We start from the raw sequence: 13,362 nt of genomic DNA, 5'->3' as shown, positions 1-13,362 counted from the left end.
TCATTTTCACATTTTTCTCTCTTTCTATTAAAAATTAAATAAGAATAAAATTAAAAAAATAATCATTAAATTTCCTATAAATAATTATATTTATGATAAAAAAAACTTCCCCTAGAGAGTGGTAAAGTACACTCTATATGAGTTCAAAGTGGTTCATCATTTGAGTTTGACTTTAAATGATGAGTTTAAATAGGTTATGTTTAATGATAGAAAGAGATCAAACCTAACATCAAAGCAATTTTGAAACTTTGTTAAGCAATAATTAAGTTAATTCTGCTTTTTATAGCGGCTGGCTCAACGCATAATGATTGGATGATTTATTTTTCCCCTCTCTTTACTTACTTTTACTTCAAAAGAAGGCAGGTCTTGATAATTATTGTGTTGCTCATAAAGTTCAATAATTGTTGTCTAGTAATACAACGTGCAACTTCAAGACTAATTAACACAAAATGTAATTAAAGTTATAAAAAAATATAACTTTTTTCAAATAAGTTAAATTAAATAGGAGTGTTACATTACCTTTCTTAACAATATTTCTCTTTCTTTTTTTTTTTAATATTTAGTAAGTAGAAATAACAACAACTTGTGGAAGTGATCATTGGGACACAGTTTTTCTTCTTTGATTTCTATCACTAGTAAATTGATGATAGTCATATTTCAAAAAAAAAAAATTTAAATACAAATTTCATATATTTATTCAAAAAAATTATAAATATGAGAATTTAATTGTAAATAAATATGAGTAAATTATAAAATTTAAATGTTTAATTTATAACTGATGTTCTCATATTTATAACTTATTTCTTTAATAGAAATTTTAAAATGTAAATAATATTAATTTGAATTTTTAGAATCGTGTGATTCTTCTCCCCAGAGGCTCTACACATTCAAGTGGGGATCTTCATTTCAGCATTGTACTTGAAGCTCATGGGAATTTTATATGGTGATGGAAATATAATAAAATATAACTCTACCCTCTTATTAAGATCTGTCTTGTCAAAGTGACTAAAACTTGGGTAGGTCTGCGTCCCATCCAAATATGATCTCAATATTTTTAAAGTTATTACTTGTTTTCTGAAGGCGGACGGAACTGATTCTTCTATCCGAAAGCTATTAACCAATTCTGTTCCTTTTGCTTGTTTTATACATAAGAAAAGAGTTTTATTTCATATCCTAAAACTATTTAGTTTAATACTACCTCCGATCCTATTTATAAGAGCTAGTTGACTATTTAAGGAGATTAAGAAAAGAAGTTAAGTTAGTTATTTGTAATAAATATGTGTTGTCTTTTCTAAAATATCCTTACTAATCAAGTATATTGGCTAGAACTATGATTGTTAGAAAACCTATGTTAGAAAAAAATACATAAATATAAAGATAAAGTGCATTGGGGTCTTATATTTAGAACCAAAATAAAAGTTAAACAAAGTCTTATATTAAGGACTTGAGGTAGTATATATTAAGTGATTTTAACTAAGTGATTTTAAGTTGTGTATGGTAACCATGCTATAGAAATTTGGTTTTACAAAATACAAAAGTATTTTTTTTTTAGGAGCCATAGCCATGTTAACTCTAAGAGTTAGTTAGATAATCTTGATAAATTGAGAAAACTAAATGAATTATTTAATTTTAACAAATGTAACATGATTTTTTTTTAAAATACCCTAACTGCGTAATAGGTTATATAAGTTAGATAAATTAGTTTGAAAAAATAATAAATATGAATAAAAATTGAATTAAATCATTATATTCAAAATCATAACCAACTTTCTAACTAACTCATATACTATTTTCGGTTCCTAATATAAAATCTCATTTGATTTTTATTTTGATACTAAATATAAAATTTTAATCCACTTTGTCTCTCATATTTATGTATTTTTTCTCAAGGTAGTCCTTCTAATAATAATAGTTCTAACTAATACACTTGATTAGCAAGAATATTTTAGAAAAAACAATACATATTTATTATAAATGACTAACTTAACTTATTTTATTAATCTCCTCAAATTAGACAACTAGCTTTTGTAATTAAGACCGGATGTAGTATTTAGTATCAAAAGACTATAATTCGAGAATACAATGTCTAATTATATACTAGTGTAAGACAAGAAAAGTTTGGGGAGTGAGAAGCAAAGTAATTAAATTCCCTACCAAGTTTCACCCAAAAAAAAAAAAAAACTCCCTACCAAGAAAGTTGAAGTTGTAATCCTTTCTTATTACGAAAAGTGAGAACAGAATATCATTTCTAGTGTGCATGACAGCTTAATGCAAACGTCAGTTGTAAAATATTTGTTTTCTTTTGGCCTTCCATGGTTCTCCATTAATGTTATACATATATGTACAGTTGAAGATTACAATAAAAAATTTGCATCCGTATGAGGTTATTTAAATATAAATGAATAATTTTTGTTACAACAAGAAACTGAAAGTTTGAGCACCTCACCTTACTCATCTCCCACAAAAGCCATTATCATATTTAAGTAAATAAAGATCAAACTGTTGGAAAAACACTTAAGGGATAAGAATAATAAATAACTGATAAATAAACAGTGACAATTATTTTATTTTTATGTGTTATATTAATATATTAAGAGTTAATATCATTTTTAGTTTTTAAAATCTGAACTCATTTTGGTTTTGATCTTTTAACTAATATCATATTCAGGAACTAAATTATTTTAGCGATAAAAATTTTTTAGACGGATCAAAATGAGGTCAGATTCTAGAAATCAAAATTGGTAACTTTGAGTTTTAGGGATAAAAACAAAACAAGATTGAATTTTAGTCACTGAAAATGATATTAAGCCATATATTAATAATAGTTTGATAGCCATATTGAGAGTTTCAAACTTTTCATGAATTAGGCACAAATCCTTACTTTAATGTGAAAAGTTGCTTAATATAGGAAGAATTATAGCAAGATCCCATAAGAAAATATATTTACAAAAAAATATGATAACAATTTAACAGTTTGTAATAACAAATACTAAAGCAGGAAAAAACAAAAAATTTTAGCTTCTAAGTTATTGAAATTTTTTAATAATTATTTTCTTTTTTAAAACCTTATAGTAATTCTTCTTCTTATAATCATAAATATATTTGCTTACTTTACCTTAAAACATTTTAAAACACTCGATGTGACATATAATTCACTTGTTTAATTTATTTCTCTCAACTAATATCCACTTAACTATAAATTTATCATTTTATTCCAAAAAGAGGGAAATATATATAGTGCTAAAAGCATATCTTGTCTGCTCATAAATAGACGCACCCATTTGTCCCGATGCAATGGTGTGGCTTGGACCTATATATATATATATATGTACGTATATATGTATATGTATACATGTATGTATATGTATGTTTTTTTCCCCCTCTCTTTCTCCACACATATTGATTGTTAAGCATCAAAGCAGTTGACAAAAACCAAAAAGTTGCCTTAACTTCTGCTTTACTGCCCTAAATTTTTGACCTCATATTAGATGCTTAACCACTAGTTGACTGGTCAACCAATCAAAAGTTGCCACGTCACCTGCATGTCTCAAGTTTAAGTCAACTGTATAATAATAATGTTCATGCTGCTTTTGTTTTGTTTCCTGGCACTGTCGTATTATAAAACCAAACCAAACCCTAAATTCTTTCATCTTTTTATGCAAGCAGATCTCCATCCTAAGATATTGAAATCTCCCAAAAATCTCCACCCTTAAAAGAACCATCCTTTTTCAGCTTTCCCATTTTTTTAATGCTATTCTCACATTAATCTATGTTTTGATATCAAAGAGTTTGCACTATTGAGATTTCATCTAATCATCAAAAGCTTCAAAACATCATGCTTTTCTCTGGTTTCCAAATAGGGCCTCTTAGAATAATCATGGCATTGCTTTTAGGTTTCAAACGCAGCATTATTAAAGCATGTCATTTGAGAGAATAATCAGAAGAAAGTAAATTACTTGAGAATCAATGTTTTTCACTTTACTTCAAATGGGACCTTTCTCATGTCAGAGTCTTATGTTTGATCATTCCTTAATCACCTAACAGGGGGGAGAAACCCTAAATTGCAACTATGCAACTGCAGAAGTAATGCTGCAAAACTAAGAAAAAAGCACTGGCTAATGAGAGCTTCAACTAACTGAAACTGAAATAATTTTTGCAACTAGATATATGAAGTTTATGTATATTATTCATGGCTTTGTGAACAATGTTTCCAAAAGCTTATATAAGTATATATACATATATATATTTATCATCCATAAGAAGGGGGAAAAAGACAAAGCATATAAACCATTTTGAAGTTTCCAAGCAATCTGCAATAAATAGTTCAGCTGATGCATAGCGGCGTACAATGAATGGACTCGTTCCCTTTATTTTAGTGATTTTGAATTATCTGAAGCTGTTCTTTTTTTTTTTTTTGGGTAACTTGTAATTTAATAGAATTAAGGTGTACCACTCTATTTCTTATTATAAGTTACGTGTATCTCAAACCCGCAAATCAAGAAATACATTAAATTAACTAGTTTTTTTTTTCCACATTTACCTTTATTAAAAGTTAAGAGAGAGAGGGAGGGAGGGGATGGACTGCATAGGAAATGAAAAGTTAAAAGAAAGAGATAGAAAGGGAGAGGGAGAAGGACATGTTGCGAGGAGCCATTACTTCAGACTTAAATTAATAATGTTTATTAAATTAATAGGGATAAAATTGGAAAAATTATTAATTATACTACAACTGACTTATATTTTGAAACAAACTTTTAGGGTACAAGTGACCTATAGTAAGGAATAGAATGGTAAATTTGTTCGGGAGCTTTCACTTAGAAATTTTGGATATCCAGAAGTTTTTTTTAGAGTTAATTTTTGTCAAAAGTTTAAAATTATAACAATATTGCTCGCTACTATAAAAAAACTAATATTGACCATTGACATTTTTAACAACAACGGTAATAATGTTATGATTTTAAACTTTCAACACAAATTTGCTCTAAAAAGAAACTTTTTGATATCCAAAACTCTTAAGTGAAAACTTCCGGAACAAAATTTGTAGCTTAACCCAATTAAATAAGTAAAGAGAGGAAATGATATGCTTTCACTTTTTTATATTATTATCTCTTCTGAATTTATAAGCTTTTACAATAAAAAAAAAAAATTCTGTAGATTCTTTAAAATTTTATCTTCTTTAGGCTACGTGGGATATGTAGGCCTTTTTCACTTTTGTCATAGAAATTAGAGAATGGCCGTTACTGCGAGAATCAAAGCAGCAAATATCTGCACAACTTGGGGACGCTAAAATAGGGAAATTTATATAAATCAAAATCAAAGAGAAAAGATGGGCAGTAGTGGGATATATTCTAGTTGGAGTCCACTAAAGCCATATCTAGAGCAGACATGAGAAAAGGCGTGCAGCTATCTGCTAATAAATTATAATACTGATTTGATAAATAATGAACTCTTTTTATGCTTCTTAAGATTCCAAAATAAAATTATCTATATGAAAAAGTAATAATATTTAGCCGTTATGTTTTTCAAGTATTGGGTTTGAAGTTTTCTTTTTTTATTTTGTCACTACGTTTAGGAGGAGGTCTAGCATTTGTACTTATATGTAGTTTCTCTTGAGTCTCCAGTATGAACAAACAAAACTTTTCTCATAGTGGGGTTTGAACAATGAGTTAAGTGGCAAGCAAGAAAGCAAGAGAGAGTAAAGTTAGTGTGAAAAGCTTATACGCTTTCTTCTTGTCAATTCTAAAATGGAAATCCAGTTTAATGAGAGAGCTTAATTGTTATACCATTTATCAAACTACGGAAATCAGGAGGAAATTCCTAGAAGAAGCTTACTTTCGCTTTCCAACAGTCACAAGTTTTATTTATTTTGTTCTGGAATTTCCTTTTGTCCTCAAAATTTAAAACTTTTTTTTTTTTTAATGTTTGAGGTTAATGGGCATCCATCAATCATGCAGAAATGTATAAAATGATTGTAGCTAGGAAAAATATATGCATAACTATTTTTCTTTTATTGCAAGCTGAGGCTTTTCTTTCTTGTTTTCAGTAATATTCTCGGTAGCTGTTGCTGGGATTTGCTTTATGTTCTGGCCACTGCCCTCGGCATAGATTCCTCTCTTTGTGCGAGTACTCAGAGATAGATAGATAGATAGATAGATATAGAGAGAGAGAGAGAGAGGGAGGGAGAGACCTCTCTCCTAGTTGGGAAGCTCATGGGCGGATGAATGTGCTCTCTCTGCTAGGATTCTCTTATAAAGGCTTTCTGCTTTTGTCTCTATCTTTACCTCTCCTTTTCACAGATGCTCTTCTAGGCGGTTTTAGGTGCAGTATCTATACACACAGCTTCCATATTCACACGTTCTGTATAAAGGGACATCGCCATTCTGCATCTTCTTCACTGCAACATTGCATTAGCTAGCCGGGGTGCTTCCAACTCTTTGCAAGAGGCAAAATGAGCTATGCACATTCTCAAATGGGCTCCGGTTTGTTCTTTACTTTCTTGTCTTCTAACTGTTTGTGCCATGTACTGTATTAGATAAGTCATTTTTTTAAAGTTTTTCCTCTGTTTCTGTGAGCCGTATACAGGATCATCTTTATAGTTTCCCTTTCAAACTCTACGAGCTATCTTCAAAGTTCACATAAGTCGCTGGGTCTTAGTTTTTCTGCCTTCAAAATTGCAGGTAGTAGAACTGCTAGAAGAAGTTTTGAGTTTGGGAAGACCCATGTGGTGAGGCCCAGAGGAAAACACCAAGCTACTATTGTTTGGCTGCATGGTCTTGGTGATAATGGTTTGAGGTATGGATTATGCGTGCTCACTTTTGTTATATGTCTTCCTCACATTGTCATAACTACCAGCCATTCATCTTCTTTAACGTTGTTTATTGCCCTATTTGTACTCCTGAGGATCTCTTCATTAACTTCTCCCACCATCTTTGTTTTTCAATCTTTAGTTCCTTTTTTTGTTGTATTCTTTAACATGTCATCCTTTCTATTTATGTTCACCACAGTATGAGGGATCAGGAAGTTAACAGCTTTGAGCTAAGTAAATTCAATTAGTAATATTCGGTTAGAGATGAAAATAATTTTATACTCTGTATCTAGCACTCACTTCTTCTCTTCCAATAAAAAAGGTTGATTATATTCCCGTTCTTGTTGTGTACTGCCCCTTTGCATCAAGTACGTGACTCGTACATGAATGATAAAACTTTTGTGAGAAGAACGTGAAAAATTTTGACAGGTTCCAAATTTGGGTTTTCTTATGTTGAATGTTTTGTCTCTTCCTGCTCGGATTCTAGATGGAACAAATTCTGTATGAGAAAGTTGTGGTATATATTGCGAACTGGTATATATAATCTAGTTTTAATTGCTGGTGTTCGACTTCTGAGAGTATATGCTAAGTTCTCAGTTGGGGACCACATGCTCATATGCTTCCCCACCCCATTGAGCAACTGGGCATGACTTTTTACCGAAGAACCTCAGCACCCTATTACATTCCAGAATTATTCTCTTAATCTACTGTGATAAAAAATAACAGCTTGAATTTGAACATTTTAATGCATGGTTTAGTTATGCTGGACAACTTTAACTAGCAAACTTGTGGTTCGACGCTGGCTGTCTTCTTTAGAAATATATTCTTTTAGCATGCCATATGAGACATCCAGAAGAGCTAAAATTGCCTCTTCTCCTGCTGCGAATAATGATGATTTTGTTGGGTGCCTTATTAGACGACTCAAGTTTTGCAACTACCCAGAGGTTCTGATTTTCTGCTTTGTTTCTTTGCAGCTCATCTCAACTCGTGGAATCCCTTCGACTCCCAAATGTAAGAACTCCTATGCCTTATCCTAGTTTGAGCTTATCTAACGTGCTGTTCTCCACACGTATTCTCATCTCCTGCCAAATAATACTTTTGATAAATCTGAGATGCTATCATATTTTCTTCCTTATGATCTGATATTATGCAGGTAAAATGGATTTGCCCTACCGCTCCAACACGTCCTGTGGCAGTACTTGGGGGTTTTCCTTGCACTGCATGTAACACCAAACCCTTCTTATCTCCCTGCTCATGTTGATTAAATCAGAACTATGTAACTAGTACTTTACCAATGGTGAAATGATCAAATCTGTAAATTTAATATTAATCAATCAGGGTTTGATGTTGGAGAACTCTCAGAGGAAAGTCCAGATGATTGGGAAGGATTAGATGCCTCAGCTGCACATATTGCCAACTTGTTGTCAACGGAGCCAGCTGATGGTACTTTCTGGGATCATTACTTATCAGTATCACCTACTTCAATAGTTTTACATTTTCAAATATATATTACTTTATCTATGACCATATTTCTGGGTAAAGAAATAGGAGTGGGAAAAAAAATGATCAAACTATACAGATTAAGTTATATAACCTTTCAGTCTTCCTCTTCTAGCTTCAGTATTGACATCAGTTTTTTGTGTCAGTGAAAGTTGGGATTGGAGGCTTCAGCATGGGTGCAGCAACAGCCATATATTCTGCTACTTGTTTTGCTATGGGTAGGTATTCAAATGGCATCCCATATCCTGTTAACATCAGAGCAGTTGTTGGACTAAGCGGCTGGCTTCCAGGATCAAGGTATGATAGCATTTAAATTGTATGCTCTTTTGGGTTCATTTTTGCAACCATCATTTTCTAAACGGTGAGTTATTATGTAGGAGCCTAAGGAACAGGATTGAAGTGTCACATGAAGCCAGAAGGCGAGCTGCTTCATTACCCATTTTGCTGTGCCATGGAAACAGTATGTATCTGCATGACTATTGTGCAGAAGTCACCCTTTGTTTTCCATCAGAGTCATGTTTATTACAGCAGCAGTAAAATTGTTAATTCACTAAGCCTGACTTGAATTAACTTTTGTAGATGACGACGTAGTCCTGTACAAACATGGAGAGAAATCAGCTCAAACCCTAATTTCAGCCGGATTTCAGTACATTACATTCAAGTGCTATGATGGGTAACTTGTTTTCTTTTAGCAGGAGTCATCAGAATTTAAACTGATCAATTAAAAACCATGGTCTCACCTTTTGGTTTGGCTTCTGTGCAGTATTGGTCATTACACAGTTCCCAGAGAGATGGATGAGGTCTGTAATTTGCTTAGCTCAAGGCTTGGGCTTGATGGAACCCCATAAATGGGATGATCAGTATCAATGGGGGTATGGAGGAAGAAAAGGAGGAGAGACAGAGGCACATGATAAGCGAGTAGGTAGATTCGTCAGTGAAGGGTTCATGGGTAAATAGGGTATAGGAGATTTAATTTTCTGAATGTGCTTTTTGGCGTATTACTCTATTATATCATATTTTATTGAATTACCCCTAGAGACTCAGCTAGTTGTACTATTAGAGCGTTCTTTTTTTTTTTTTTGCCTTTTAAGTTTTGATTATTGTAACAATACAGAGGCTTGGCCTGCTTATCTATGAGGTTTACTCTGAATGGTGGGAGTAAATAAAGTTTCTGGCTTATCAAACTGTCCTTCTTTTACTTACTTTTTTCAGTCTTTAACTAAATTTATATATTGGCTTTGGGAATTCTTTGGCATTGACAATACATGATGAGGTATAGCATAATATGTATTGATTATCAGGACACTGTAAAATTAATAAACACGTTGTAATACATGCTATGTTAATGCGGACCTTTTATTTTTGTCTCTATCTGGTGAGCATAGAGTTAAAGTGGCCTTGAGTTTAGCCCAATTAACTAAATTATCCTCCCAGATCTTAGTTAAAGATTAGAGCACTTTTCCATCTTAGTTAAACCATGATTTCAAAAGTGTTTTTACGAAATAAATATTTGGAAGAGGTTATCTCGTTTTGCGGAAAAGTACTTCTAAAACCACGGTTTTGAGAATGCTAAACACTCTCTAAAATAGCGTTACCACGAGAACTTCAGTTTGCAATTCAGACTATTATGACTAGATTGGATCACACACATTGAAGAATTCGCTAGGCTTAGCATTCTATGTTATCATTGCTTAAATTAGAAGTTAAAACAACTTCGCAGGATTTCTGCCAAGGCAATTTCCCCTTCTCTGCAGAATTTTTTTTCCCTTCTCTGCAGAATTGTATCCGTGGACTTTTGGTAAATTTGTTTATCTGAGTTTAGGATTTTTGGTATGTTTGGATTGTTTGATTGAGAGAATAGAAAAGTAACGTTGATCTGGCTTATACACCCACCATATCAGTCCTGCAAATCTGACACGTTCTGCACTATGAATAAAGTAGAAAATCAGTTTCACTGTCACTTGGTCTTGTCATTTTTTGCTTGTTTGTTTATCCTTCTGCACGCAAGTCTATATATATTATCACATCTCTGATATTATTGAGGACAAAATAATGCCCAAGGAAACACAAACTGACACTACACACTGATCATGAGACACGACATCACAACATAGTTGAGACTGAAATTTGAGAAAACATCACGACATTACATATGAGGAAATGACTTCACATTCACAACATTAAGAAGAAGAGAGTCTTCTAGTAAGTTGTGGGAGGGTGGGGAGGGTAGTCGTCATCTTCATCATGGCGGGCCATACCGAATGTATTCTTCACAGAGTCAGTGGCACTCTGTGCCATGCCCTTCACCCTCTCCCCTGCCTGCTGCATGAACCCTTCGCTATTGTCCTTTCCTGACTGGGCCGACTCCCTCGTGGACTGGCCCATCTCCCATGCCCTGTCATTTGTTGCCCCACCCTTCTCTCGGGCCCTCTCCCTAACACCTTGGGCCGCGTTCTGGGCCTTCTCCTTCACCTCCTGGGCTTTCTCCCCAATGGTGCCCATCGCCTGGTTTGCCTTTTCCTGTGCCACCAACACACACAAGTGAGTCTTGCTGTCTTGCTGTGATCTTAAACATAAAAACCAGTGAAGCTAATTTTTGTCTTCAAAATTTTATAACTTTTCCCCAAAACTTAATTAGAGAAGCAGAGGTAGATGGATTCATTACCTGAGTTCGGCCTTTGGTTTCACCAGCTCTGAAGCTCTGTTCATGGGACGACATTTTTGTGTGCGCTTGAGAGGTTGGAATACCTTTGTGTCTGTCTGAGGTTGGGAAGTCTCTGTCCTGAGTGATCAAGATCAAGAAGGATTGGCTGTGTCTGTGGGGAGGGTTAAGGTGTGTTGCGGGGTGTATTTATAGTATTTCATGGTTGATGTGTGACAGACACGTGTGCAGCTTCATGACACGTTTGAGGACACGTGTCAGGATCAGGGGAAGTGATATCCGACTTAGGACTTCGAAAGGATTTGATTGAGGAAGGAGCCTTCTGCATATATAGACACGTTCAATGGCGGACACTAATGAATGAAAACTTTGTGATCCAGCAATCTCATTGTGTGCGCATTATTATTCCCCCAAGTTTCAGTCGGAGCAACCTAATTGGTTTAGCTCAATTGCATATTCTCCCTTTAATTCTAAATATAAGACCCATTTTGTAGTGTAATTTACGTTACAAAATAGATACTCTTCCAGTCTTTAATATAAGATTCATTTAACTAATTTGATTAAATTAAGGGAGTTAGGTAAGTTAGTTAAATAGAAGAAATGTGACATGTTTTTTTCTAAAATATCATAATCATCTTTCTTAATACCCCATCTTCTTTTTCTACTTAATTATAGTTGAAGAAGTATTTATAGGGATAATTTAGAGAAACTTGATAAATCTGAAAAATAGATCTTATATTTAGAACCAAAACTAACTCAATAATTGAGTCCTATATTAAAAACCGGAGGCGTATTATATTTATGACTGGAGCAATATTATATATGGCTCAGAAAAAATAATCGGGGCAAAATTTATTGGCAACAACAACAACTTCTTCTCGATTCCCTGAACTGCAAGACCTCGCTGTATTAATCTTTGATGATACTCCCTCCGTTCCTTATTATAAGAGACATTTGATGCTTATGGCATGTTCCTATATATAAGAGACACTTACAAGTTGTCTCTACTTTTTGTGTTGATTTACTATTTTACCCATATTTATTATCTTCAACTCACACTCTCTCCCTCCCACTTCTCTTTCTTTTAATAATTTAATTATTCTCTCTCATGCTCTCTCTCCTTATTAATGAGGGCATTTTTGGAAAAAAGTTATACTTTTTACACATTAATTGTTCTTAACTAATTTTAACTGTTTTTTTGATCAACGTACTTCGGTTATTTGTCTCTTATAATAAGGAACGGAGGGAGTATATTGCTAATGAAAAGACATTGTTCGATGATTTCATTGGGTGTTTTTTTTTTTTTTATTTGGTCGCTCTATCCCCTTTTAGGAGAGTTTTATACCATTTGATCTATCCTTCTTCTCTCTTTCTCTGTCCAAATGATTCTCTATTGTTTTCTCTTTGGTAGATGCCTCGTTAAACTTAATAGGATCATCAGAGAGTGTATTTGCCAATGGCTAGAAGATTGAAATGACCTAAACTATCCTGTTTAATCACGTAAATTGGAATTATATTCTTAATAAGAACCTATACTATCAATAGGAATATTTTTTTTGAGAAAAATCAAATATTTAAAAAACAAAATATATTGAGATATTATATTTATGATCAATTTTAATCCTCATGTAGCTTTTAGATTAAGAGCTAGAAGTAGCATATTTGGATGTGTTTGTCAGTTAAAAATGCCATAATAACCCACAAAGACAGTAACTGTCAACCCTTCACTAATGACCACAAAATATCATCTCCCTATGAATCTCCATTGGCCCTAAAATCACTCTCTCTTTCTCTCTACGACGCCTCTTCCTTCCTCACATAAATTTGATGCTTCCTTCTTCTTCATCATCTTCCTTCTTCCCATACTGTGTCAATCGGAGCATGACTAGCTTCGGCCTCTTCAAACTTTTATTTGTCTTCTAAGACTCAAATCTCCATAATAATATGTAGATATCCTTCCATGGCCCAAGTCTCCACTTGCGCCCTCCACAAACTATAACATCCAAATTATCGTTCCTATAGCTTGGAATTGGGACATATAACTTGAGAATGAATTTGGGTTAAGGTTTAATTAAGTCTAATATAATTAGGTAGCTAGTAAATAAGATCAAACAGGACAAAATTGAGAGAAGTAGTAACATATACAGGATCAAATGTGAGGACTTAAATTCCGGGGCTTTAGGGCCAGACGGAAAGACTTGGATGGAAACAAGAAGATGGTTGTGGAGGAGGTCTTGTGTTGTTGCTCATGGTGCTGCTAACAGTGCTTTGTGTATTGATCATCCTATCATGGTAATTAAAACAATAAACAATGAGGAAAGGGAGATTCTTTTTCAAGCTAGTTGTAAAAGAGCCATTTCACAGTTTTATGGCAACAATTGAATGCAATATAATC

General features: G+C 33.3%; 2 protein-coding genes across 2 annotated transcripts; one reads left to right on the top strand and one right to left on the bottom strand.

The window, feature by feature from the left end:
- The first annotated feature begins 6,160 nt into the window (after positions 1–6,160).
- Positions 6,161–9,490, top strand: LOC114750650 (acyl-protein thioesterase 2). Its single transcript, XM_028939247.1, has 9 exons — positions 6,161–6,479; positions 6,678–6,792; positions 7,780–7,816; positions 7,959–8,028; positions 8,144–8,248; positions 8,452–8,602; positions 8,683–8,765; positions 8,885–8,978; positions 9,069–9,490. Exons 1-9 carry the CDS (start codon positions 6,449–6,451, stop codon positions 9,151–9,153), a joined length of 771 nt encoding a protein of 256 aa, XP_028795080.1. The 5' UTR covers positions 6,161–6,448; the 3' UTR covers positions 9,154–9,490.
- A 912-nt stretch (positions 9,491–10,402) lies between these two features.
- LOC114750648 (late embryogenesis abundant protein 2-like) lies at positions 10,403–11,080 on the bottom strand. The gene is made up of 2 exons (XM_028939246.1): positions 10,971–11,080; positions 10,403–10,825 (listed from the first exon to the last, which is right to left on the bottom strand). The coding sequence occupies exons 1-2, from the start codon at positions 11,022–11,024 to the stop codon at positions 10,505–10,507; spliced, it is 375 nt and encodes a 124-aa protein (XP_028795079.1). The 5' UTR covers positions 11,025–11,080; the 3' UTR covers positions 10,403–10,504.
- Between the last annotated feature and the right edge of the window lie 2,282 nt (positions 11,081–13,362).

Source organism: Neltuma alba, unplaced genomic scaffold (assembly GCF_004799145.2).
Source record: "Neltuma alba isolate B1F8T4 unplaced genomic scaffold, ASM479914v2 tig00006602_pilon, whole genome shotgun sequence".
In the NCBI taxonomy this organism is placed as follows: domain Eukaryota; kingdom Viridiplantae; phylum Streptophyta; class Magnoliopsida; order Fabales; family Fabaceae; genus Neltuma; species Neltuma alba.
This window is presented reverse-complemented; position numbering and strand designations above follow the sequence as displayed.

Coding starts and splice junctions, on each gene's coding strand:
- LOC114750650 (XM_028939247.1), top strand. CDS start 6,449: ATGAGCTATGCACATTCTCAAATGGGCTCCG. Junction 6,793..7,779: donor CTTGGTGATAATGGTTTGAG/GTATGGATTATG, acceptor GTTTCTTTGCAG/CTCATCTCAACTCGTGGAAT. Junction 8,766..8,884: donor TTTGCTGTGCCATGGAAACA/GTATGTATCTGC, acceptor TAACTTTTGTAG/ATGACGACGTAGTCCTGTAC.
- LOC114750648 (XM_028939246.1), bottom strand. CDS start 11,024: ATGTCGTCCCATGAACAGAGCTTCAGAGCTGGTGAAACCAAAGGCCGA. Junction 10,826..10,970: donor AAACCAAAGGCCGAACTCAG/GTAATGAATCCA, acceptor TTGGTGGCACAG/GAAAAGGCAAACCAGGCGAT.